The sequence below is a fragment of the Equus asinus genome, chromosome 21, assembly GCF_041296235.1.
Source record: "Equus asinus isolate D_3611 breed Donkey chromosome 21, EquAss-T2T_v2, whole genome shotgun sequence".
Classification (NCBI taxonomy): Eukaryota; Metazoa; Chordata; class Mammalia; order Perissodactyla; family Equidae; genus Equus; species Equus asinus.
The window spans coordinates 16438832-16462235 of record NC_091810.1 but is presented as its reverse complement, the minus strand read 5'-3'; the positions used below and the strand labels follow the sequence as shown (position 1 = coordinate 16462235).

General features: G+C 37.2%; 1 protein-coding gene across 3 annotated transcripts in view; it reads left to right on the top strand.

Moving 5' to 3' along the window:
- Positions 1-23404, top strand: part of PPARG (peroxisome proliferator activated receptor gamma) — a 130377-nt gene that overhangs the window by 74071 nt on the left and 32902 nt on the right. For all 3 annotated transcript variants that reach the window (XM_044754060.2, XM_014838392.3, XM_014838391.3), the window contains 3 exons: positions 6341-6565; positions 7868-8037; positions 17567-17705. In XM_044754060.2, the coding sequence (XP_044609995.1) occupies positions 6349-6565; positions 7868-8037; positions 17567-17705 (526 nt within the window). In that variant the 5' untranslated portion in view covers positions 6341-6348. The remainder of the gene's footprint in view (positions 1-6340; positions 6566-7867; positions 8038-17566; positions 17706-23404) is intronic.

Here is a 23404-nt window from a genome sequence, read left to right as displayed (position 1 = left end):
GTTTCTTCCTCTTCCTGTCCCCTCGTGGTAGTGTTGGAGGCTTTTAGTACACCTTTTACATGATTCTAGTAGTCTGGTTACTAACATGTACAAAAATTACTACTACTACCAATAACTACCAATATTTATTGAGAACTTATTAAGTGTCTGGCCTTATGGCAAACAGTTTACTTAGATTATCTAATTTAATCTTCACAACAACTCTATGAGGTAGGCAATATTTTATTTTACAGTTGGGGATAATTAGGTAGAAGGAGATTGCAAAACTGACAAGTGATAGGATAGGATTCAAACGCAGGGTATCTAACATGATACTGGCCCTCATTCACCTTCACTGTTGATGTTCAGACCAGCAACGAGCAACAAACAAACAAAATACGGATACTTGTATTTATTATGGAAAAACGTGGACTGATACAATGCTCACTTTGTTAGACTATTCTCTAAACCTTTTAATCAATTCAGACTTTATTATTTTTGTTAGAAACAAATTCTATTGAAGTTTTTTTATTCTGTTATAATTTGCCATCCACTAAATGGCTGCTTGCGTGAGACTTTTTTTCCTTCCTAAATTTGATGTCATTTCTATATATTAATCAATTAAGACCAAAAAAAATCTGGATTTATGAAAATCAGCATAGGTTAAAAGTCCCTTTGTCAATGTAATAAAAGTCACTTGGTTACCTATAGTGACGACTCCATTATGCAGTGCAGAGATCTCTAGGGTAGGAGGCAGAGAACCTGACTCTTACTCAGTCAGCCTCTAACTAACTGCACTCGTGGGCAAGTCACTTGGCTTCATTTTCTTCATCTGTCAAATGAGGAGCTTAGATTATCTCTAAAAGGGCTTTTCCGCTCTAATATTTCAGGATAATTTTTGTCTCTGGATATCAGCTATCGTAATGGGAGGGGAATTAGAAAATTCCCAGGTCAATTCACACTGCAAAATGATTGGCATGAATCAGTAAGGAGGGGCTAGATAAATAAATTAGAAACATATCTATGAGTGCTATGACATCAAACTGAAACAAATTCAAAGGGGTTGAAAAACAATGAGTGATTAAGTGTCTCTTTAAGGTCACTTCCAACAAGACTACTAAGTGTCACAGAATCTGTGAAAGGTTTTTTCCTGGTGCTACTCTTGTTGCACAGCCTGACGTGTTTCTCTAATGAAGCCTTTATTTGAGAATTACTCTTCATAGTACGCCCCAGCCTCCTGCACCTGGCACATCATAGGTGTTCATTGAAAGTTTGCTGAAATTAATTGTTGTTTAATATAGAACTGAAAGACCAGAAAAAGATTTGTTTTTCTAACCAGTACTCACTTTAGAAAGTCTGCAGTTCATAACCCAGCTCTACTACTTAGTAACTGTGTATTCTTAGGCAAGTTACTTACTTCCATAATTGTGCCTCAGTTTCCTCTTCTTTAAGGAGAATTATAAGTGTACCTCCTCACAGGGCTGTTGTGAGGATTAAATGAAACAATCCAAGTGTTGTATTTGGCACAATACTTAGCAAAGACTTAGGATTCTATTAATCTTAGCTAATGGAGTTGTTAAGGAGATGCAGCACTTCCCCAGATGTTCTAATAGAAATTTTTATTTTCTTTTCATAAGGGACAAGATAAAACCGCAAAGGTAAACCATATAGTTCTGGTGCTTGATTTTATAATTTAGTATCTTTTCTGATCCACTTCCATGCTCCCAAATAGTGATGCCTATCAGATTAGAGAAGTTACTTCATTTTTGCATGATATTGGTTGTATTTTTGTTGAAATACCTTGTACTTTAGAATATTGTGAAAAATCTGCTCGTTGCCTAGAAGAGAGTTTAAAGCTAAGTTTGAAGGTCTGTGATAAATGGACCAAGTTCATGTCCTTCCTCACCACTTCTGGCTAAAGACTTCTGCCTCTGTGAAACACACTAAAGGTTGGGAAATTAATGGATACACCCTGATGCAACACACTCCTGTCTCCCAGCTGGAGAGCTCACACAATGTTACTTATCCCTGAGAAGGGCTGTAGTTCATTTGTTCATTTGTGCTTTCATGGGTAATTGCACAGAGTAACAAAAAACACCTTGTCGTCCTATAGCTTGGCAGAAACAGTAGCTTATGTTTTATAGAGGTGAAATTAGAAGCAGACTCCCTCTGCCCATCTCTAAGTCAAAATAAAATAAAATGTCCAGGGAACCACGGTGCCTCCCACAACTATGGTCCTTGGAGTAGTACTGTTTAGGTTAAAATGTCCCAGAATAAGAAGACAAGGAGAAGGGAAAGGGGGAAGGGAAAATGTGTATTTAAGCAGAATGTTTTCATAGAGATGAAGAGCCAAGCTGTCTTTCTTTCTTATTTTGTCCTTTCCATGAGGGGAATAAAACCAACAACTTTGTAGGACCCTAATCTTCTTCCTGCAGTAAACAAAAGAGAAAAGCTGAGTATACATTGAGAGGAAGTGTTATGGCTTAAGTTGTATTTTATTAATAATATTGAAGATAACCGTCTTTTCTGGGGCGCGTAAGTCTTAGCAAAACTAAGCCATTGAGAATGTATCTTTATTTTTGTTTTCACAGAAAACTGAACACTCATTCTACTCTTCTCTATAAAATATGATCATTCAGTTGGCTGTTCTTTAGTAAACAACCACTGCGCACAAGGACTAAAGGGAAAACAGAATAATAAAACAGTGTCCTTGGGCTCCAGAACTTGAAATCTAATGGTAGAGATTTGTGTCTAGGTAATTCTGTCAGTGTTAAAGGGGTGGTAGAAAGCGCTGTGGGACACAGAGAGGATTTTTAAGGTGGAGAATTCGTGGAAGGTTGCATGGAGAGAGCAGCACTTGGACTACTGTGGGATTTCCTGCTGCTGTGGGAAAGACAGAAGGGATTGTGATGTGCAGCAGTGCGGGGTGGGAAGAAGAGCAGCCTCATGTACAAAGATGAGCAGACTAGAAAATGCCCATGTTTAACCTGGGCAAATAGTATGACATGCCTAACCATGGGATATGCCAAGAATGGGAGTGAGGTCTGGGATCAGTAGTGGAAAATAAGGCTGAAAAAGTAAGTTAGGACTGTGGCAGGGAGGGCCTTGAATGCCAAGCTAAGACATTTTAATTTATTCTATTGCTCAGTGCTTCTCCTGCCTTCACCAGTATGCCCTTTATAGAAGAGGACAGCAGAAAGAGCATTCTTGGGGGTAGGAAGAGAAGGATGAATAGGTGGAGCACAGGGCCGTTCAGGGCACTGAAACTTTATTCTGTATGATACGGTAACGGCAGATACGTGACATTGTGCGTCTGTCAAAATCACAGAACTGTGCAACAAAAAGAGTGAACCCTAATGTAGACTATGGACTTTGGTTAATAGTAATGTATCAATATTGGTTCATCAATTGTGTAACAAGCCCTCCACACTAAGGCAAGTGTTAATAATAGGGGAAATTCAAATTAATAACAGGAGAAACTGTGTGTTTCAGGGGTGGAGGGGAAAAGGGTATATGGGATCTCTGTGCTTTATGCTCGATTTTTAAGTAAACCTAAAACTGCTTTTTAAAAATAAAGTTTATTTTTAAAAAAATAGCATTCTTTTGACCATGAAAAGTAGTACCAGTACAATTTTTTTTAAGAGTTTCATGTTACATCTTTAAAAAAATCACATGAATTTTTCATTCTGTTCATTTACACATAAATGGCCATTTTAACATTAAAATTTTCCTCAAAGCTTTTCCATAAAATAGATGACCCCTAGGATATGATTCCTGTATTAAGAAGCACGGCTTTGGTCTGTAGGGAGTCACTGAAGTCAGATATTTAAAGTGAAACAAACCTGTAAAATGATGAGCAACCAATTTTTCTTGCAACACAGATATTTTTTGCATCCTTATTTTCGTTTCCCAGTATTTATACAAAGGCATGTACACTGCCTTTGACTCACTTAGTCAACCTTTATTTTGTATGCAGAAGAATTTTGCAATGACATAATGAAAAATAATTGATAAACTCGCTTTTGTGGATACTACAGTTGAGACAAGATGTCTATTTTAATGGGAAAGTAGTTTATACTAGGAAAAATGGAAAGAGAAATGTAAATTAAGCATGCTGAGGAGCTGGATAAAGTAAATGGAGTGACCTAGGTTAGGCAGGTTTAGATGAATTTTGAAACAAAGGACACAGTTCGATGGGCGCCCCCATCATTAAGAGCACAAACTTTTTTCTGGATGTCATTGAGACCCAGTATGACCTTTAAGCTATCACCAATGCACATTCCTTTTTATGGTGTGTAGTGTTTATATGCTAACACAGATAACTTAGGGTTGTTTGGGTACTTATTTATGTACATATTCAGACATGTGAACCCAAATGGTGCTTAATGAGTCCTCTTGGAACCACTGAAGCACATTTACAGGAGTAGTCTCCTTATTTGTATTTGCAAGGCATTTTGTTTTTCTTATGGAGACCACAACTGGAATCTTTAACCTCATGCAAGAAGCAGCCTTTCAGAGTAAATTCCTTGGCTCTCTGCTTGCTGGGAAAGAACAAGAGGCCTAGTCCCAGATGCCCCTTGGAGAGTAGCCCTTCCTCCATACGATGTTTTCATCAATGAGAGAATAAAGGAATATATACACACTAGGGCTTCTGGGTCAATCTTGAGTTTGAATTCCCTACTTACTAGCTGTTGGACGCTGGGCAAGTCACTTTACCTCTCTAGTCCTGGCTTACTTATCTTTAAAGAGGAGATAATATCTCGGGTTATATGGAATAAAAGGTACAATATGTCTGGTACGTGGGAGGTACTCAGTAAATGCTGGTTTGCTTCCGCTTCTCTGCCTCTTCTGCTAAAATTTCACAGCCACTTCATCAATTCATTTGATATTTAATAAATAAATGTTTAATGAGCACCTACTATGAGCTAAGCTTTTTGCTTGCTGGTGGGGATATGACTGCAAATAAGATGGATAAGCCTATGATTTCAGGAGCCCTAGAGTTTATAAACAGTTCATTTATTTGCTCCACTGTCAGCAATCCAAAATTCCCACAGCTCTCCACTGGTGTTTTTGACTAAAGAATTACCATTTAAAAGACTTTTTTGGGGGGCTGGCCCCGTGGCCGAGTGGTTGGGTTCGCTGCAGGTGGCCCAGTGTTTCGTTGGTTCGAATCCTGGGCGCAGACATGGCACTGTTCATCAGACCACGCTGAGGCAGCGTCCCACATACCACAACTAGAAGAACCCACAACGAAGAATATACAACTATGTACCAGGGGGCTTTGGGGAGAAAAAGGAAATAATAAAATCTTAAAAAAAAAAAAAAAAAAAGACTTTTTTGGCACCGCTTTGAATAGTGAACTGGTTTCAGGTAAACCGAGTCAGACAGACTCCTATTGCTTAAAGCTTATATGTTTTCTTGTTTCCATTTTTGTTTTGGAGGTGGTTCTTAGATTCTCATTTTGACATTCTCCCATTTATAATCAAATATGTTTCCACGTATCTCTAACCTCTCTGTTCTCAGTATGGGGAACACTTTCTCCTCTTTAAGGAAAGGTATATGCACAAAAAAGATAAACAGTTGAGTGAGTTTTCATAGCACCGAAGGGATCTTCCCTTTTTAAAAAGATTCATTTTTGTATTACTTTAAGAACAAAATTATTTTATAATGCAGTTAAAGAATAAATTCTTACCTAAATTTAATATACCAACTTTTCTGTCACACAAAAGCATTATAAACACAAATACTGGAGCAAAATTTTCATCCTAAAGAGAAGAATGTTTAGGATCTCTAATTTCAAGAAAGTAAAATTGTCCCAGAACCCTATGCTCTTTAAAAATCATTAACGGGGCCAGCTCTGTGGCCGAGTGGTTAAGTTCATGTGCTCCCTTGGCAGCCCGGGGTTCGTTGGTTTGGATCCTGGGCACGGACCTACACACCACTCATCAAGCTGTGCTGTGGCGGCCTCCCACATAGAGGAACTAGAAAAACTTACAACTAGGATATAGCAGTATGTATCAGGGCTTTGGGGAGAAAAAAAAATCATTAACAGCCTTGATTGATGATCTCCTGTAGGAGATAATAAGAGCAGGGCTGTTTGCAGGACGTTTAGATGGGTACACTATATATATCAGTACTATTATAGGGGTCTCTCCTGTGATATCCAGGTAAGGGGTGACTTCTATCCTTTAGTAAAACAACCTGGAAGCAGTAAGAAGGTGGTTATGTTCTCTTGCCTCATTGTGATTACCTAGATGAGATTTCTTTACCAAAGACTCTGTCAGTTCCCTTGCTATATATCTTTAGAAGATTGCTCTGTCCTCCAGGACTAACTTCATAGCTATTCTTTTTTCCATTTCAGAAATTACCATGGTTGACACGGAGATGCCATTTTGGCCCACCAACTTTGGAATCAGTTCTGTGGATCTCTCTGTAATGGATGATCACTCCCACTCCTTTGACATCAAGCCCTTCACTACTGTTGATTTCTCCAGCATTTCTGCTCCACACTATGAAGACATTCCATTTGCAAGAGCTGATCCCATGGTTGATTATAAGTATGACCTGAAGCTTCAAGAGTACCAAAGTATGATCTTTATTTTCACCGTTCAGACTACTAAGACTAGAATTGGACTAATCTCTCAATAACACTGGAATAAATGTTCCAGAGACTAAAACTAGATACCCCAGATCGTTCTTTTCTTTTTTTCCTCCTTCCTCTCCTTTCTAGTTTTTCTTGCTTTTTTCCTTCTTAGCATTTTTTTTAGCGTGATTACATTGCCAGATATATCTCAGGCCAAGAGTCCATCACCCAAACTCTTAATTCTTTTGGACACTTATAAGTTAATAAGTAACAATTTGCTACCTTATATGACTTATCATCACTAAATTACTTAATTATAATCTATTTTTCCTTATTCTGCAGTTTGAGACGCTTATACCAAAACCTATTTTCAGCACAAATTTAAATTTTGACATTGTAATCTATTGATAAATCTTCATGCCATTAACTCAACTCACATCTAAACATCAGACTCAAGAAAAACTAAAACTGCACTTTTCAAGATAAAATAAATTTCTATGATGCTATTTCCTTGATTTTTATCTCTGTGTGTGCTGATATGCTGGTTTTCCAAAGCCACCACTATGTATTTGGCAACCATTACTTGACAATAAGTAAGAACTTCCTGTATTTCTTGTTGTTTTTTTTAGGTAAATAATATAGTTGGTTATATTTATGTATGTGGTTTTCAGTTGGAGCCTAATATGGACGTTTAATAGTCCTGATCCTAACCAGCAGAAAGAAGGTGGTGCTTACTTTCCATGGGTTCTCTCACTCTCTATCAAAGATCATTTCACAAACCACCTTTTCAGACTCAACACTGAGGGTAACCTGGTCTCTTATTTTTCATGTACCTTCAAGCTGGGGTTACCGTTACCTTTCTGTGCCAATGTTCCTTCTGTGTTTCTTTTGCAGGAATGGTTTAAAAAATACTTCTAAATTGCAACATTTAAATAAAAATACATAATTTAATATTGTGATGAATGACACATCACATTACGTAGCAAAATAACCCTAATTTGTCTCAAATACTATGTGTTGTCTGCTAGAGTTTTAGTATTACAGGGTATAGAAGCGTCATAGAACCATAGACTTAATTCCCTTCCCTCTTTTATTTTTACAGGTGAGGCTCAGAGGTGTTGTGACTTGCCTGTGATTACAAAGCCTGCTTTTTCCTCTGTTTTTGTGTGTGTGTGTGTTCCCTAGTGCTTCCACACTTAAATAAGCAAAATATGGCAGTAAGGTGTACTATGTTAACTTGCCCTATTGCCATTTTAGCATTGTTTTTCATGTGATAATTATCTACTCACATTTTCCTATCCATAGGTGCGATCAAAGTGGAGCCTGCATCCCCACCTTATTATTCAGAAAAGACTCAGCTGCACAGCAAGCCTCATGAAGAGCCCTCCAGCTCTCTCATGGCAATTGAATGCCGTGTCTGTGGAGATAAAGCTTCGGGCTTCCACTATGGAGTTCATGCTTGTGAAGGATGCAAGGTGAAAAAAAATCTTACATCAAAGAATTTGCTGAAAATTTACCCGTTATATCATTTCCTGTTGGAAACACATGACAAGGAATTGAGATAAGATTGTCAAACTTTTTTTTTTTGGTAAAACCCATTCTTCAAATGATATAATATTTGAAAACCTAAGAAAATTGATAAAAGCAGGGCTGCTTTGCCTCACTTCCCATTCTCCAAATTGGTCCTTTGAGGCACTGAGCTCATTCAACCCTGGAACATTGCAGATTAAAAAAAAAAAAATAGAGTGATTTGTCCAAAGTCACGGCAAGACAGTGATGAGCTGGCCCAGAACCCAGATTTCCTGAATCTTCTAGTGTTTTTTTTCACTCTACCGTATAATATTTTGTGTATGGAAGGCTTGACAGATTTGATAGATAGATATCTTCATTTGATCCTTAGAATAGTCCTATAAAGTTGAGCTTATTTATGGCCACTTTACAGATGTAGAAATTACGAATTAGTGAGACCTGCCCATGATCATCCACTCGTAAGTGGCAGAGCTAGGACTAGAACATATCCTGTGACTCCTAAGCCAGTGCTCTGTGTTTTCTCATTCCAGCATCAGTTTGAGCCATGTGTTATAGACAGGCAAAGAGAGAGAATTATTTGGGGAAGGACATACTGTTTCTCCTCACCTCCTTTCTTTGTGAAAAAGGGTATTTTGGAAAGTGGACACATTTAATAATATTCTTCCCAGTTTTTAATAAAATATTAATCCATTCATATTTTAATATATAGTCTTTTTAAATAATGTTTTTTAATATACTCGGCGAATAAAATAGTAATAGACTAGTATTTATTATATACCCCAAGGCTCAGAATAAGTTGTTCATAAATATTTACCTTAGAACATAAACACTGCTTATATAAGATAAGATCACATTCACTCCTCAGTTGGGCTTTTAATTCGGAATAAAGATATACAACAGCAGTTAGGTAGGCATTAGAACATCTGGGTTCCCAACTGGATTGTAGGCCAAAAAAGGAAATTAGTATTTATTGAATTTCTACTATGCACCAGATATTGTGCAAGATGCTTTTACATATATCACTTTGTAGCCACATTCTGCCTAAGTTTTTGCATCTATAAAACAATGGTGTCGAATTAGATGATCTGTAAAATCTCTTCAATTCAAACAGTTGATTATTCTAAAGACAACCTAATAAAGTCACTACCTGATCACATAAACACTTTAGCCCTCTGTCACCTCATGTATAAACAACTTGGTTAGATTAGCTATCCAACGTCTTATTTGTCTCTAAATTCCAAAATGACTCCATTCATTCTTTGATTAAGACCAAACTAAAATATCTGTCATCTTATATGAAATCATTATGCATAGTCTGTTATTAAGATCTCAATGAGTACTAAGGATATGTCATTTTATTGGGTTAGATTTATACAATTTTTGAGTGAGTAAATTATTGCTAAATTCTGAGAAATAACCTGAAGAATCCATTCAGTTTTAGTCATCTTGGTAATTTATGTTGATAAATAAAAACAATATGATTGGTTAAGTTTATACCATAAATTATTGTTTTTTATGGGCTGGTAAAGTACTTAGAAAACTAGGATGTTTAAACAGATAGTTCCACCATGATTCTATTAGTCAGATATTTGTGGAGAGTTAACATTACTGAGAACAGCTAAAAATTAAAAGACAAAACATTGTGAGTAGTTGGTTATAGTGATAAAAGCTAAGTTCCGAGGGCACAAAAACTTAGAAAATAAAAGCAAGCAGGATAAGAAGTAGCACAAAGAAGAGGGAAGAGGGCGGAGAAGATCAAAGTGACTTCAAGGTAGGAACAGAGAGGGTCTTAAGCAGAGATGGAGAAGGAACCCCTAATAAACCTGAAGAGCACACAGGAGTCTTTGACCTACCATAGATACACAGACAAATCAGCAAAAACAATAGGAGAAAGTTAAGAGGATTGTATACCAATCTGCCGTAACTTGCAAACCTTCCAAAATATGAACTTACAGACTTCCTAAACTGCAAAGGAGGCTATGCCAACCTTGGAAGGGAAACTAGACATCTATTCATTTGAAAGATAAGAATAAGAAAAATGTTAGTGGAATAATATAATTTGGCTTCTCCAAGTATAAGTCAGCAGTTCTCAAAGTGTGGTCTGGAGACCTCTAGGGGTCCCTGAGACCCTTTCAAGACACCCATGAGGTTGAAACTATCTTTATAATAATACTTTGTTGTTATTTACCATTTTCACTCTCATTCTCTCAGGAGTTGCAGTGGCGTGTTCCAGACGCTACATCACATGGAATGATAACATAGCTCTGATGCCTAATGGAATGTTTGCCTGTATGTTCTCATACATAAGAATTTCTCAGTTTTAATTTCTAGTCTGATAAATATCGGTAGATATAGCCCACATAAACAAAAGCTCTTTGGGATCTTCAGTAATTTTTAAGAGAGTAAAGAGGTCCTGAGACCAAAAAGTTTGAGAACCACTTTTGTAAGGCATTGAGGCTGAAGAAATACTCATTCTTTGCCACTTTGGAACTAAAAATTGCTGCCACACTCTGAATGTAGCTAAATTAGACCAGTGGCTGTCAGTAATGAAAGATATCTACTTAGTTTATCAACAGTACTCGGTGAAAAGCCAGGAAAGTGAAATCAACAAATGTGTTTGACTCACCCGTACAGTCATGTACCACTTAATGACAGGGATATGTTCTGAGAAATGTCATTAAGTGATTTCGTCATTGTGCAAACATCATAGAGTGTACTGAAGGGGAACAAAATTTGCCACCCGTAGGGGTTATTTTAGGATGATTGTGTGTGTGTGTGTAAGATTGGCCCTGAGCTAACATCTCTGCCAATCTTCGTCTATTTTGTATGTGGGATGCCTCCACAGCATGGCTTGATGAGTGATGTGTAGGTCCATGCTCGGGATCCAAACCTGTGAACCCCAGGCCGCTAAAGTGGAGTGCGTGAACTTAACCACTACACCACTTGGCCGGCCCCCTTGGGCTGATTATTTTTAAGAAACAAAAGACTCAGAAGGTTTTTCTTGTTACCTCCTCCTTAACTGCCTAAAAGAATTTAGATTAAAAAAACCTATCTCAGGGGGCCAGCCGTTCATGTCTTCCACTTTGGTGGCCCGGGGTTCACACATTCAGATCTCGGGTGTGGACCTAGCACACTCATCAAGCCACGCTGTCGTGGCATCCCACATAAGTTAGAGGAAGATTGGCACAGGTGTTAGCTCAGCGACAATCTTCCTCAAGCAAAAAGAGGAAGATTGGCAACAGATGTTAGCTCAGGGCCAATCTTCCTCAGAAAACAAAAAAAACCCTGTCTCAGGAAGCGAGCTCTCACCTTAGCATCACATGAACTGGGTGGTAGATAAGGAGGAACCTAGAAAAGCCTGTTGGGCTCCCCTCTGAGTTCTTCTGTTTCTGTGGCCAAACACTTGTTTTCCAAACATTTGCTCCTTTCACCTACCTGTGAATCGCCTTCCTTCCCTTTGAAGGCCCTGACTCTCCCCGCCCTCAACATCTTCTTCTGTCTTTAGCTGAGGGTGGTATTTAAGGTGAGGGCTTTGGCCATTTTGGCCAATTATTCACTTTTCCTGGGTTTCTCCCATGTATACATGTTATTAAACTTTTGTTTGTTTTATCCTGTTAATCTGTCTCATTCAATTTAATTCTTAGACCAGACAGAAGGACCTAGAGGGTAGAGGAAAATTTCTTCCTCCTCTACAGGATTTACAAAAACCTAGATGGTATAGTCTACCACACACCTAGGCTGCATGGTACTCATCTGATGGGCCCACCACCATACATGCAGTCCATCATTGATCAAAACGTCATTATGTGGCACGTGACTGAATGTATTTTCTGAAAGGTGCTTTGACAGTTTAACATTTGCCATTTCAGCAGAATGTAGGATATACAAATAATTAACATACAGTTGACCACAAACCTGAAGACTAATTTATGGATTGAAGAAGAGATATATTGCTTAAGCTGGCTGTTAGTAGACCTTGTTAAACATTTTGCAATGCCAGTGGAACAAGTTTATATTAGTGATCCTTGCCAGACTTCACACAGGAATAAAACGATTGAGTTTGGGTTAAAGTAAAATAGTGACAGATTCTTAGGTGTATTAATATTGCAGACTTAGGTAAAATATAACCTTTGGCTACTGAAAGATATGTATACCTTAGAGCTTACAAAGCTGTCATTTATTGCTTACAAATTTGGACACTTTTTTTTTTCTGGTAGGTTCCACTGTATTTTTTCATCTTTAGTGAAAGATCATTTTAGAACCATAGACCTACCTAAAAATATAAGTGAATACAATCTGCCATACAATACAATGTAATCCATTTTTGTATTTCTATATAGGACCGTACCTCAGGAAGAGTTTTTAATATATTCTCACTGCCAATGATAGCTCATTGATTCGGTTTCTATCAGCCATACCATTTCGTGGGAAAGCTGAATACAGGCCCAATACAGGGCTTTTAATCTCATTGTAAAGTTAACAATACCATTCTTAGGTCTCATTGCACCTGAAGTCTGTTAAAAGTAAAGCAATTAGGGAGAGGTCAGAGCAAATTTTTTAAAATGCAAAAACAAAAAAACAGGCATCACCTTCTCACAGACAAATGTGAAGACTTTTGAATAAATATATACACAAAACAATTTTCTGAAATGGTGACTGATGCCTTCCATCACACCAATTCAGACTTCACTATAGTCAGAAGAGTAAGTTGTTGAAATTATACATTGTTTTATAGACTCTGAAGTAGTAAGAGTGTTGTTAAAGAGTATTTCTTTATCAGTAATATGAAAAAAATTTGGAAAAGCCTGGCTTATTCTTCAAATAAATAAACAAATTTACAGAAAAACACTGAGTAATAGCCTTATATCTTCCTCTTATATTTCTTGAAGGAGTCAAATGACAAAAACAGTCAGTTATCGTAAACTTAGTGTTAAAAAAAAAAATTAAAAGCAAGCTCCAAGCTGTGTGCTGGAGTCTGTGTATATTCAGTTTAAGATTTTATGTACACATACAGTACATAAGTGATATTCAGAGTAATTATTCTTTAACATTGAAAGACCTTGATTCATCACAAAAAGAACATGATATACTTTGAAAGACATCATATGAGTTAAAACAAAAATTTGCTTTTTAAGGGTTGAACTTAAATAACGTTCTCTTATCAAATAATTCTCTTATCAAAAAACCTTCCTCTCTAATCATGCCAAATAACTGAGTATACTGGAACCTGCCCCATTGTCAGCTAGCCAAGCAGCATTTTCAACTACTAATATTAGTTTGAAAAAGTGAAAATCAGAAAAGCAGTCAAGGAATATCATAAAATATATGTGATCACATTGGCAAAAATAAAAACAAAATTTCTCACCAACCTTTGTCAGTGAGAACATTTCGGTACATTAGCCTTCTATTAATCGGTGAAAAAAAAAACCCCACCTTTTTAATAATTAAAGGTCCTCAGAACCCCATGAGAATTGAAGAGGCTTCAACTTCCGGCAGATCCTTTGTAGAACATATTCTTTGAAATATTTCTGATCTCATAAGAGGTACAGAAAACTCTCCAAAGCAACAATAGCAAAACAAAGAAACAAATCCTAGGTCTTGAGCTATAAGCTGCAGGTGCATTTAGAGGGTGGGGTTTCCCTCATGATAGGTGCTCGTAGGAGTACTAATGTGCAGCCTTGCAGATGCCTGTAGCAGTGTTCTGAGCCATCAGTGAGGAGGAGCTGAGGCTGGGGCTTTTGAATTGAGCCAGGATTCTCAGGGGCGTCTGAAATAGTCACAAGTCAATGGCGCCCCTGGCTTCCAACAGAAGTATCTGCAAATCCTCTTTGGAGGAAAGAATTCCCAATTTAGACTCTGTAGGATTCCCACAGTTTAAGGTCAAGAAATAAGTTCAAAATAGAATATCAGCAAGAACATGATAAGGCAATCGACTTGAATGACATTCATCAGAAGTAAACAAACAAAACAAACAGACTTAGACCTCTCTGCCCCTATCCAAGGAAAGCAAATATTGGGATTGACTGATATAGAATATAGGCAGTTGTGTATGAATTGTTTAAAGAAATGGGGCAGAATCACAGCAATGAACAAGCAATAACAGACTATCAGGAATGACCAGGCAGCTTTGAAAATAAACCAATGAAACTTCTAAAAGTGAAAAATATAATTATTGAAATAAAAATTTAATGGAAGGGTCAAATGGCATACTGGACCAGCAAAAAAGAGGACTACTATACTAGAAGATAAATGCAAAGGAACTACTGAGAATGAGATAACAATGTCTGAAAAAATATGTCTCATCCAGAAACTGCTAGAATTTGAAGCCTCTTTTAGGTCTTTAAGGATTCATAGGATCTTTGAATATTAAAAAGATATGTCTTCTTCATTAATGAATAGAAGAGTTATGTGCAGAACTATTCTCGTTGGCAGACTTTGGTGAGAAATGTTTGCTTTTATTTTTGTCATTGTAATCATGCATCTTTCCTGGTCTTATTTGACTGCTGTTCTGATGCTTGCTTCTGCAATCAATATTAGTGAGTAATTAGTGAAAAGAGGATGGAAAATATAAAAGAGAAGTTCAGAAATCTGAAGGCCAGAATAAGAAGGTCTCACCCTTAATCTAATTGGAGTCCCAGACCTGATGAACACGTGAAACCAGGATACAGAAAACAACAACATGTCCACAAAGGTAAATGAAAAGAAATCCATGCCTTGACACACTGTAGTAAAACTGCAGAGTTCTAAAGATAGCATATATAAAGGGAATCAAAGAGAAAAGAAAGAAAAACACCTTCAAAGTTGATTGACAACAGACCTCTCAATAGCAACAATGGAAGCACAAAGAAAATGGGAACTCAAAGTTTTAAGAGAAAGTAACTGAATACCCAGTACTCTATCAAGAATGAGAGTGAAATGAAAATATTTACAGGTTGAAAAAACAAAAAAGACTTAAATAGTAAGGTTCAAGCATAGTAAGCCGTAGAGGAGATATTTACAACACCTAGAACAGACAACAGATCAGTATCTAGAATATATAAAGAATTTCAAAATTCAACTTTAATGCATTAGAGAACTGGGAAATGATACAAATTAAGATCATACTTAGATTCTATTTTACACATACTAAATTGTCAAAAGTTAAGAAGTCTGACAATATCAAGTGTTGGCCAGACTGGAACTTTCATAAACTGCTGGTGGGGTGTAAATTGATATAATCATTTTGGAAAACACTTTGGGGCATTATCTTGTAAAATTTAACAATCACATCTTGTACAATCCAGAAATTCTGCTCCTAGGTAACTCTTGTACATGTGCATCATAATAAATTTACAATCTGTATAGAAGAAGCACTGTTCATAATAGCAGAAAATTGGCAACAAGTCAAACACCTATCAAAATGAAAATAGATTAATACATTGTGGTAGAGTCACACAGTAGAATATTATGTAGTTGTGGAAATGAATAAATCATAGCTTCTCACAAGAAAGTGGATAAATATTAGGAAAATATTACCAAGTGGATAAATATTAGAAACACTAAATTTTATCAAGTGAAAATCCCAAAAAACTACATATAGTATGATACCACTTAATGAAGCCCCAAACAATCATGCCTAAGCAATGTGTTACTTAGTTTTACATATTGTGTGATAAAACTATATTTTTTTAAAGGTCAAGGAAATGATAAACACAAAATTGGGAATAATGATCATGTTGTCAGGGGAGCTGGAGCTGGGTAAGGGAAGAATACATCAGTATTCTGGTTATGACTTTAAATCTTGGCTTGGACAGTGGGCTTATGTGTGATAGTGATCTTATTATGTTTTATAATTGCATGTATTTTCTACATGTTTGTGATTAACATTACATTAATAGGATAGCAACAAAAATAAAAGGAAAAGAGTATGCCAATGGCCTTGTAATATCTCAGTCATAGTTTAGAATCACAAAATATCAGAGATGGAAGTGCCTCCTCGTTTTACAGATGGGAGAGGTGAGGCCCAGAGAGGGAGTTAAGTGACACATATATTTATTCATCAAATTTTATAGAGCACTGTCGTTAGTGTTTGGGTCATATCCAAGGGCATAAAAGACCCTCCTTGCACCTATGGAGGTCACAATTTTATTGGGCAGTGGGAAAGGGGCAGAAAATAAACACAAATATAATAAGTAAATTATATGAGATGTTAGAAAGTCATAAGTGCTATTGGAAAAAACCGAAAAACTAGAGCAGAGTAAAGGTGATTGAGTTCCAGAAGAGAGGTGGGGGCCAGGCCAGGCCACAGTGTTAAATGGGGTGGATAAACCTCATTGAGAAGCTGAGATGTTAGCAAAACCTAAAGGCAATGAGGGAAATAGGCAAGTGTATATTTAGAGAAAGCTTTCCACATGAGAGAAGGAAGTCAAGAGTGACTTTAAGGATTTTACCTCAAGAAACTGGGAGGGTGGCATTGCATCAACTTAGATGGAGAAAGCTGAAGTGAGTTTGTAGGTAATATCAGGACTTGGTGTTGGACATGCTGCGTTTGAGATGGCCGTTAGCTTTCCAAGTGAAGATGTCAAGTAAGCAGTAGAATAGACTTATCCAGAGTTCAAGGTAGAAATCTGGAGAAAGTTAAAATGCATGCCAGTGGTAGAATCCGTGCTTTTTGTACCAAACAGGGCCAGGTAAATTGAAAGGGTTAAAAACTGATTTCATGAAGACGAACACAAAAGAAACGAAGTGGAATACGCTGAACAGGAAAATGGAATTAGGAAACATTTCTGGTTAGAATGTTTTCAGATCTTTCAAAAAATATATAACTATCACAGAATTCAGTTAGCCTCAAATCAACGTATTTGCTATTTTGAGATAGCAGTTGGTTTTCTAAGGATTTATATTTTACGTCTCCTGTTATTTCCTATTATCTCTTTTTATTTGTATGCTGCAGCGATTATGGTGCACTCTTTCAACTGCATAAATAAATGAAACCAGTTCTGTAGGAAATTATGCAACATAGAGAATTCCAAAAAGTCATCCACATGTGGATTTTTATTGGCCCTGATCATGTTTTAGAATGAAATGATTATAACTTTGCCAAACTGCTTAACACAATTATAAAGGCTGGAGCATGCTGTTGGAATGATTTGCAGAGAGACTGAACTGATTACATGGTGTTTTATTTGCATCACATTAAATTTAGAGCATGCTGAAATCCACATGTAGAGCCAAGATCTGTTGAATGACATCAGTTGGATGTGGTGAGTAAGAGCTAAAAAAGGACACTGGAGATCCTCTTGTTCTTTATTTCATAGCAAAGAAAACTGAGTTCCAGAGAGGTTAAGTGACTTGTCTAAAGCCACCAGTGACAGAACTGTGTCAAGAACCTACGTTTTCTGATACCCAGGCCAAGGTGCCTTTAACCATATGTTACTGCTTCCTTGTGTCACAAAGACTTTAATTTTGCTTCTTTTTTTTCATATCCCTTTTCAGGGTTTCTTCCGGAGGACAATCAGATTGAAGCTTATTTATGATAGGTGTGATCTTAACTGTCGGATCCACAAAAAAAGTAGAAATAAATGTCAGTACTGTCGGTTTCAGAAATGCCTTGCTGTGGGGATGTCTCATAACGGTAAGTGAACACTTAGCACCATGTACTTTATTCTTCTCATTATGGCTGTCAGATCAGTAGATGGTAGGGCTGTTGCTGAAAATGTGTACAGTTTTTCCACAAAATGCCAGATTTCAGAATACTGCATGCTGATAAGACATTCCTCAATTAGGTCAGAATTTGTAAGCTTTTAATGTGGAATCCTTCTCTCTTGTGTTTGGGCATCTGCCACGATGGGAGAAAAGACTTGAAAATCTGAGAGGTGATGGAAATAACCAGTATTTTAAAACAAATGTAATGATAATTGTGATTAATTTTTTATGTTGCTTTAATAGCATTAAAATGTGTATCAGTAGTCTCTTTCTGCTTTAAATGTAAGAAAATTCTGCAGATTTCTGGGTATGGAACTTTAACTGGCATATCAGAATTTAGATTTATGCAGTGTTTTTTTTTCACTTTACTATGGAAAAATGAGTATAGCACTATCCTTGACTTTAAGGAGCATACAGACTCATGGACAAAGCAAATATTTTAAAGTTCCATAAAACTTCATTGTCCATAGAAACATAAGAGAGTAAAACTTTCTACTTTTTAAACCTGTTTCTAAAACCAAGCTTATGATTTGGAGTGTCAGTTTAAGGGAAAGATGTAGAAGACCTGAGAAGAGCCTGTTTTCATGAACTGTAGAACTAACCCAGTAAAATCATGGAAGACAGGCCTGTTTGAAGAAGTTGCTCTTGGTCGCCATTTGGCTCTGATTGGTTGACTAGCTCACAAAACAAATTTTAGATGTAACTCGGTAGTATTATATTTGTCAATTATTAGTCGGTTCTTTGAAAAATCACTATGGGCTCAAGAAATATAAAACGCTAAAGTGATCAACTTAAATCTGAAGTCTCATTTCATTGTACATCCTATTTTTTCTTTCTTTGGCCTTCACCTCTCTCAAAACTGATCTGGTAAGAATATAGTCTTTGAAGTCCATCTTCATCTTTAAGGACTCCAAAGCATCTGTGAAAATTAAATTTTTGTTCCATCTTGCAGATGTTGGTTTTTACAGCAGAAACCATCAAGATATTTGGGAATCACTAATTGGTTGATACTCTACCCTTTAAAAATAGTTTACAAAATTATATTTGCATCATCAATTTGGGGTCATACCCTCTAAAGGCAAGAATATATTTTGAGGAGATCTATCAGCTATACTGGACAGGATGGAAATTTGGTCCAACTTTCCTCAACAATTGATTACATGTGCTCTGTAGCAGTACATAATAGCAGTCATTGATTGCAAAATAACTTGCAGGTTTAATGCCATCAATTTCCTTTTTCTTTCAGACCTCATAAGACATAAGGTCACATTTTCAAGTCAAGAGTTATATTTTAGGTGATGCAATCAAATTGCAATAAACTTATTTTATCTTTATGAAGAAATCTTTGACTTTGAGGTCATTATCATTGACTGCCTAGGAAAGCATGCCAGTTCTACTTTTAATGCTATTTATTTTTTGCCCTTTAGGAAAAATTGTCACTTTTCACATTGACGTGAAATGTATTTCCTGTTGCTTGCACACATTCATGTAAAATGTATCTCCTGTTGCTTATTGTTGATAGGTAAATAATATTTAAACCCCAACCTATGTAATATTAATGGTATAATTTTCTCTTCCCAGAAAAGTCAAAGAAAGCTATCATGAACTTGATAAGAAGGTCATCTTTTGGCTTCATATGACAATTAACTTACTCTATTTAGAGAGAAGAATGGTCTTGATAGGGAGTGTTCATTTAGTTCTTCTTGTGAAGGCAAAAAGAAAGGAATTAAACGTCACAGCATCAAAGACTTAGGTAATTCAGTATTTACAGGATTGCAGACATGACTAAGAAAATCCTTTCTCAGAGGTTTTGATAGGAATGTGTTTGGTGCACAGAAAAGAAAACATCCATTTGATCTATATATAAGAAGGGTAGGGGCCGGCCCCGTAGCCGAGTAGTTAAGTTCGCACGCTCCGCTTCGGCGGCTCAGGACTTCGCTGGTTTGGATCCTGGGCGCGGACATGGCACCACTCATCAGGTCATGTTAGGGTGGCGTCCCATATAGCACAACCAGAGGCACTCACAACTAGAACATACAATCTATGTACTGGGGGGCTTTGGGGAGAAGAAGAAGAAGAAGAAGAAGAAAAAAAAAAGATTGGCAACAGATGTTAGCACAGGTGCCAATCTTTAAAAAAAAAAAGGGAAACTCAACGACTAGGTTTTTTCTTAGTTCTGCCCATTATCCTAATGAAGGAAACATTTCCAAATACAAAGTTTTCTAGGAGGTTGTAGTAACTATTTAAAATAAAATTCATGGCTCTGGCCAGTGTGAGGCCGACAGTAATGAGGTTTCCATTCATATAGAATGCCTATTTATTAGTGTTTTATGTGACTGGACCTCAGTGTAATACCCACCAACTCATCAAAAGAGGCTTTCTAGTGTTATACCAAAATCAGCACCTCGCTGTTTTCAGTATGCACAGGAAAAAATTAACATCCCCCAAAGTAAATTTCCTCAGTTCTGTGTTACTGTTATTTCTGCTCTTTGCTCTCTGTTTAGTCCATTCGATGCATTCAGCTTCCCTCTTAGTTTCCTGCTCCCAGCTTTTAGGAGGCATCTGAAGAAACCTTCAGGGAACACTGAGGGCCCTGGGGACTATTGTTGGAAAATCACTGAAATAAATGATTGGTAAATCCTTTCAGCTTTGAAAATTCTATGATTCTATGGAAATAAATCAATCCACCTCACTGAATTTTTCATTTTTCAACCAGCTATTCCATATCTTATAGACAGTGTCACGGTCTTCCCAAATATCTAGAAATCTGGCATCTGTCAGTTGCCTGAATTTGAAACTTACCCCCTTTCCGTTTTGGTGCCATAAAAATATAATTCATGTGACTGAATCAGGTCTTCTGTATGTTCTGATTAATTGCTCAGCAGTTGAAGGCAGTATGTTTGATGATCACGTAATGATGTAGCCCCAAAGTACAAATCCAAAGCAGCCTGGGCTAAAGAAAGCATAAAAGGTGTATTTGGCTAATGGTATTTGGTGGATGATTCCATCTTGAGATGGAACTTTCGTTTTGATTGTGACACGTAGCTAAACATCATAGGAGAACATGATTTCAGAATTTTTCCAGTTGGAAACAGTTATTTTTCAAATATCCGTTTTCAACATTGGGTAGAAAAAGCACCCAGGTGTTGGACTAATGTGCTTTGGAAACAAAGTTTTTGTTTCCCTGTAGCAATCAAGATAAACATGTTCCAGTTATTTTGGTCGTTTAACAATCCATCATTTCTAAACCATGGGTCCATCCCACTGATTGCTCTGAAGTCTTCCTGAGTCACCCCAGGCACCATCAGTTCAGTACCCTGTCTAGACACCACCTTCAGAGGAAAGCCCCAAATGAAAGGAAAGCAGAAATAAAGACCCGACTTCCTGGGCTACCCAGAGGCACATGAAACTTAGTGATCATTGCATCAGCTGCTACTTGTTTTACATTTTGAATTAATGAAGCTGGTATCCACAGAATCTTGATGAAAGTACTCTTCATAGATTAATGTTGCTCATTCACTCAAACGGGCACTCAACACACATTTTTATACTTGTTCAAACTATAATTTCTGTTTTAAAGTCCTGCTGTCAAGATCCCTGACATTAATAATATTTTTAAAATATGTCCTCTTTATTTTTAATAAGATAATTTACTCCTTAAGAATTTTGACTGGTGAATATTCCATATTCAAGAGCTTCTTTTCATATATGAACTAAGTAATAAAATAATAAGTGTAGGCTGTGCATTTAAAAATAATACGAAGTAGAGAAAAATTGACTCATGTTACTTATGAGTCATTTGGCTAGGTTTTTCCTATACCATTGAGATTTGAACAAAAATTATATTTTTCATAAATATAAAAAAATTGGTGAAACCTTAGCTTTGCTGATTAGGATGTCCTATTATACAAATGATGGGGTTGTTTTTCATTTGTTAAAAAAAAAAGCTGACAGGCTTAAAATCAATTTCTCAGCAGCTTCATAAAAATCTAGAAAAATGGTTTCACCAATTTTGTGGCACTCAGCATTTTTAAGGTAGTTCTCTCCTTCCTCGTAAACAGAAGCTCTAGTGTATGTTGCAAAAAAGAAGTATGAATGACAAATAAGTTTGACATGTTACCTTTTTTTCTTTAGTCTTCTTTGTGATATAAAGGAAAATTACCCCAATGTTAACTTTCAGAAAATATCACAAAGTAAAAAGTCCTAATGCACACAGCAGCTATGTTACTCCAGCCCGCGTGGCATTCATGATTGCCCACAGTCTAGCCTCCACCTTCTTTTCCCACTGTTGTCCATACCCACTTATATTTCAGGCAAACTGTGTGCTTTGCTGTTCCTACAAAATGCCCTTTGGTGGAATACCTCTTGGTCTCTGTCTATTATGTCCTTCAATTCCCTGTTAAAGTTCTACCTGGCATTCAAGGCCCAGTTCAAATGCCCGCTCTTCCATAAGCCTTCTGACTCCCCATTCTTCCTCTTCTGTGTGTTTTATACCTTTCCTGTGACACCACATTCTGCTGTAACAGAGCAACGGAGTAATCAGGTATGTGTTACCAAAAACCAAACTACTGGCAGCAGTAAAAAGGGTAAATTAGAGAGGGAAAAATCAGGGAGATTCATCGGAAGACCAGTGCAATATTATGAACTAAGACATTGGGAAGGGTGAGAAAAATGGAATTGAGAGAAATGTCAGAACAGTGAGCAATGAATACAAGCATCTGAGGGGAGAGAGGTTGTTAAAGATTGTTCAAGGTGTCTAGTTTGGGTGATAGAATGAATTAACCAAGAAAGGGAAACAGGAGACTGTTCAGAGGGGAAATGGAAAGTTTGCTTTTATGTTACATTTGAAGCGCTTGTGGGGTACCAACATCCACGTATAAAGGAATAGAGGGAGAAGTGGAAAATAAGGATCCAGGTCTCAGGAAAGAGAGGGCAGGAGTCCTTAGCACATGTTGTGAGTTAGCAAGAAGATCAAACCAGAAACAACAGAAAATACATGAAGGAAGAGGGGCTGTCAAAAAGATCTGGAAAACCGCAGGCAGAAAGAAGAACCAGAAAAGCAGAAACCAGCATGAGAAATGTTTAAAATGAGAGAGTGGAGAAGGTCAACAGCATTCAAGGCTGGGAGAATGCTGGAAAGCTCAAGTAGAATGAGAACTTAGAAGAGGCCCCCAGATCTGGCCATGAGAAAAGCATCAGGGCCTTTTAAGAGCAGAGTTTTGGTGAAGTTAAATGAGGCGGAAGCTAGGTTGCAGTGGGTTGGGAAGTAAACAGTAGGTGACAAACACAGAGAGGGAAGGCTACTTGTTCAATAACTTCAGCAGCAGAGGAAAGATAGCATGAAGGGGAGGTAAGATGAGGGTCAGAACCTTAAACATCTACTTGGGTGGAAGGGAAGGAGCTAGCAAAGAGAAGTCTGTGAGAGAGAGATAGTCTGTGTATAATGAGGATCTCCCCTACTAGAGACGTCCTTTGATCCTTGTGTCCCCCAGTGCAGTCTGTCTAGCACAGTGTCTTACATCCAACAGGTGTTCACTGAATGAATGAAATGATGTCAGATGAGGCTTCAGGGATTCAGAGGTTGAGTCAGAAGGCGAGCCCGTGGTGTTTTGCATCTCTGCTTTGAAA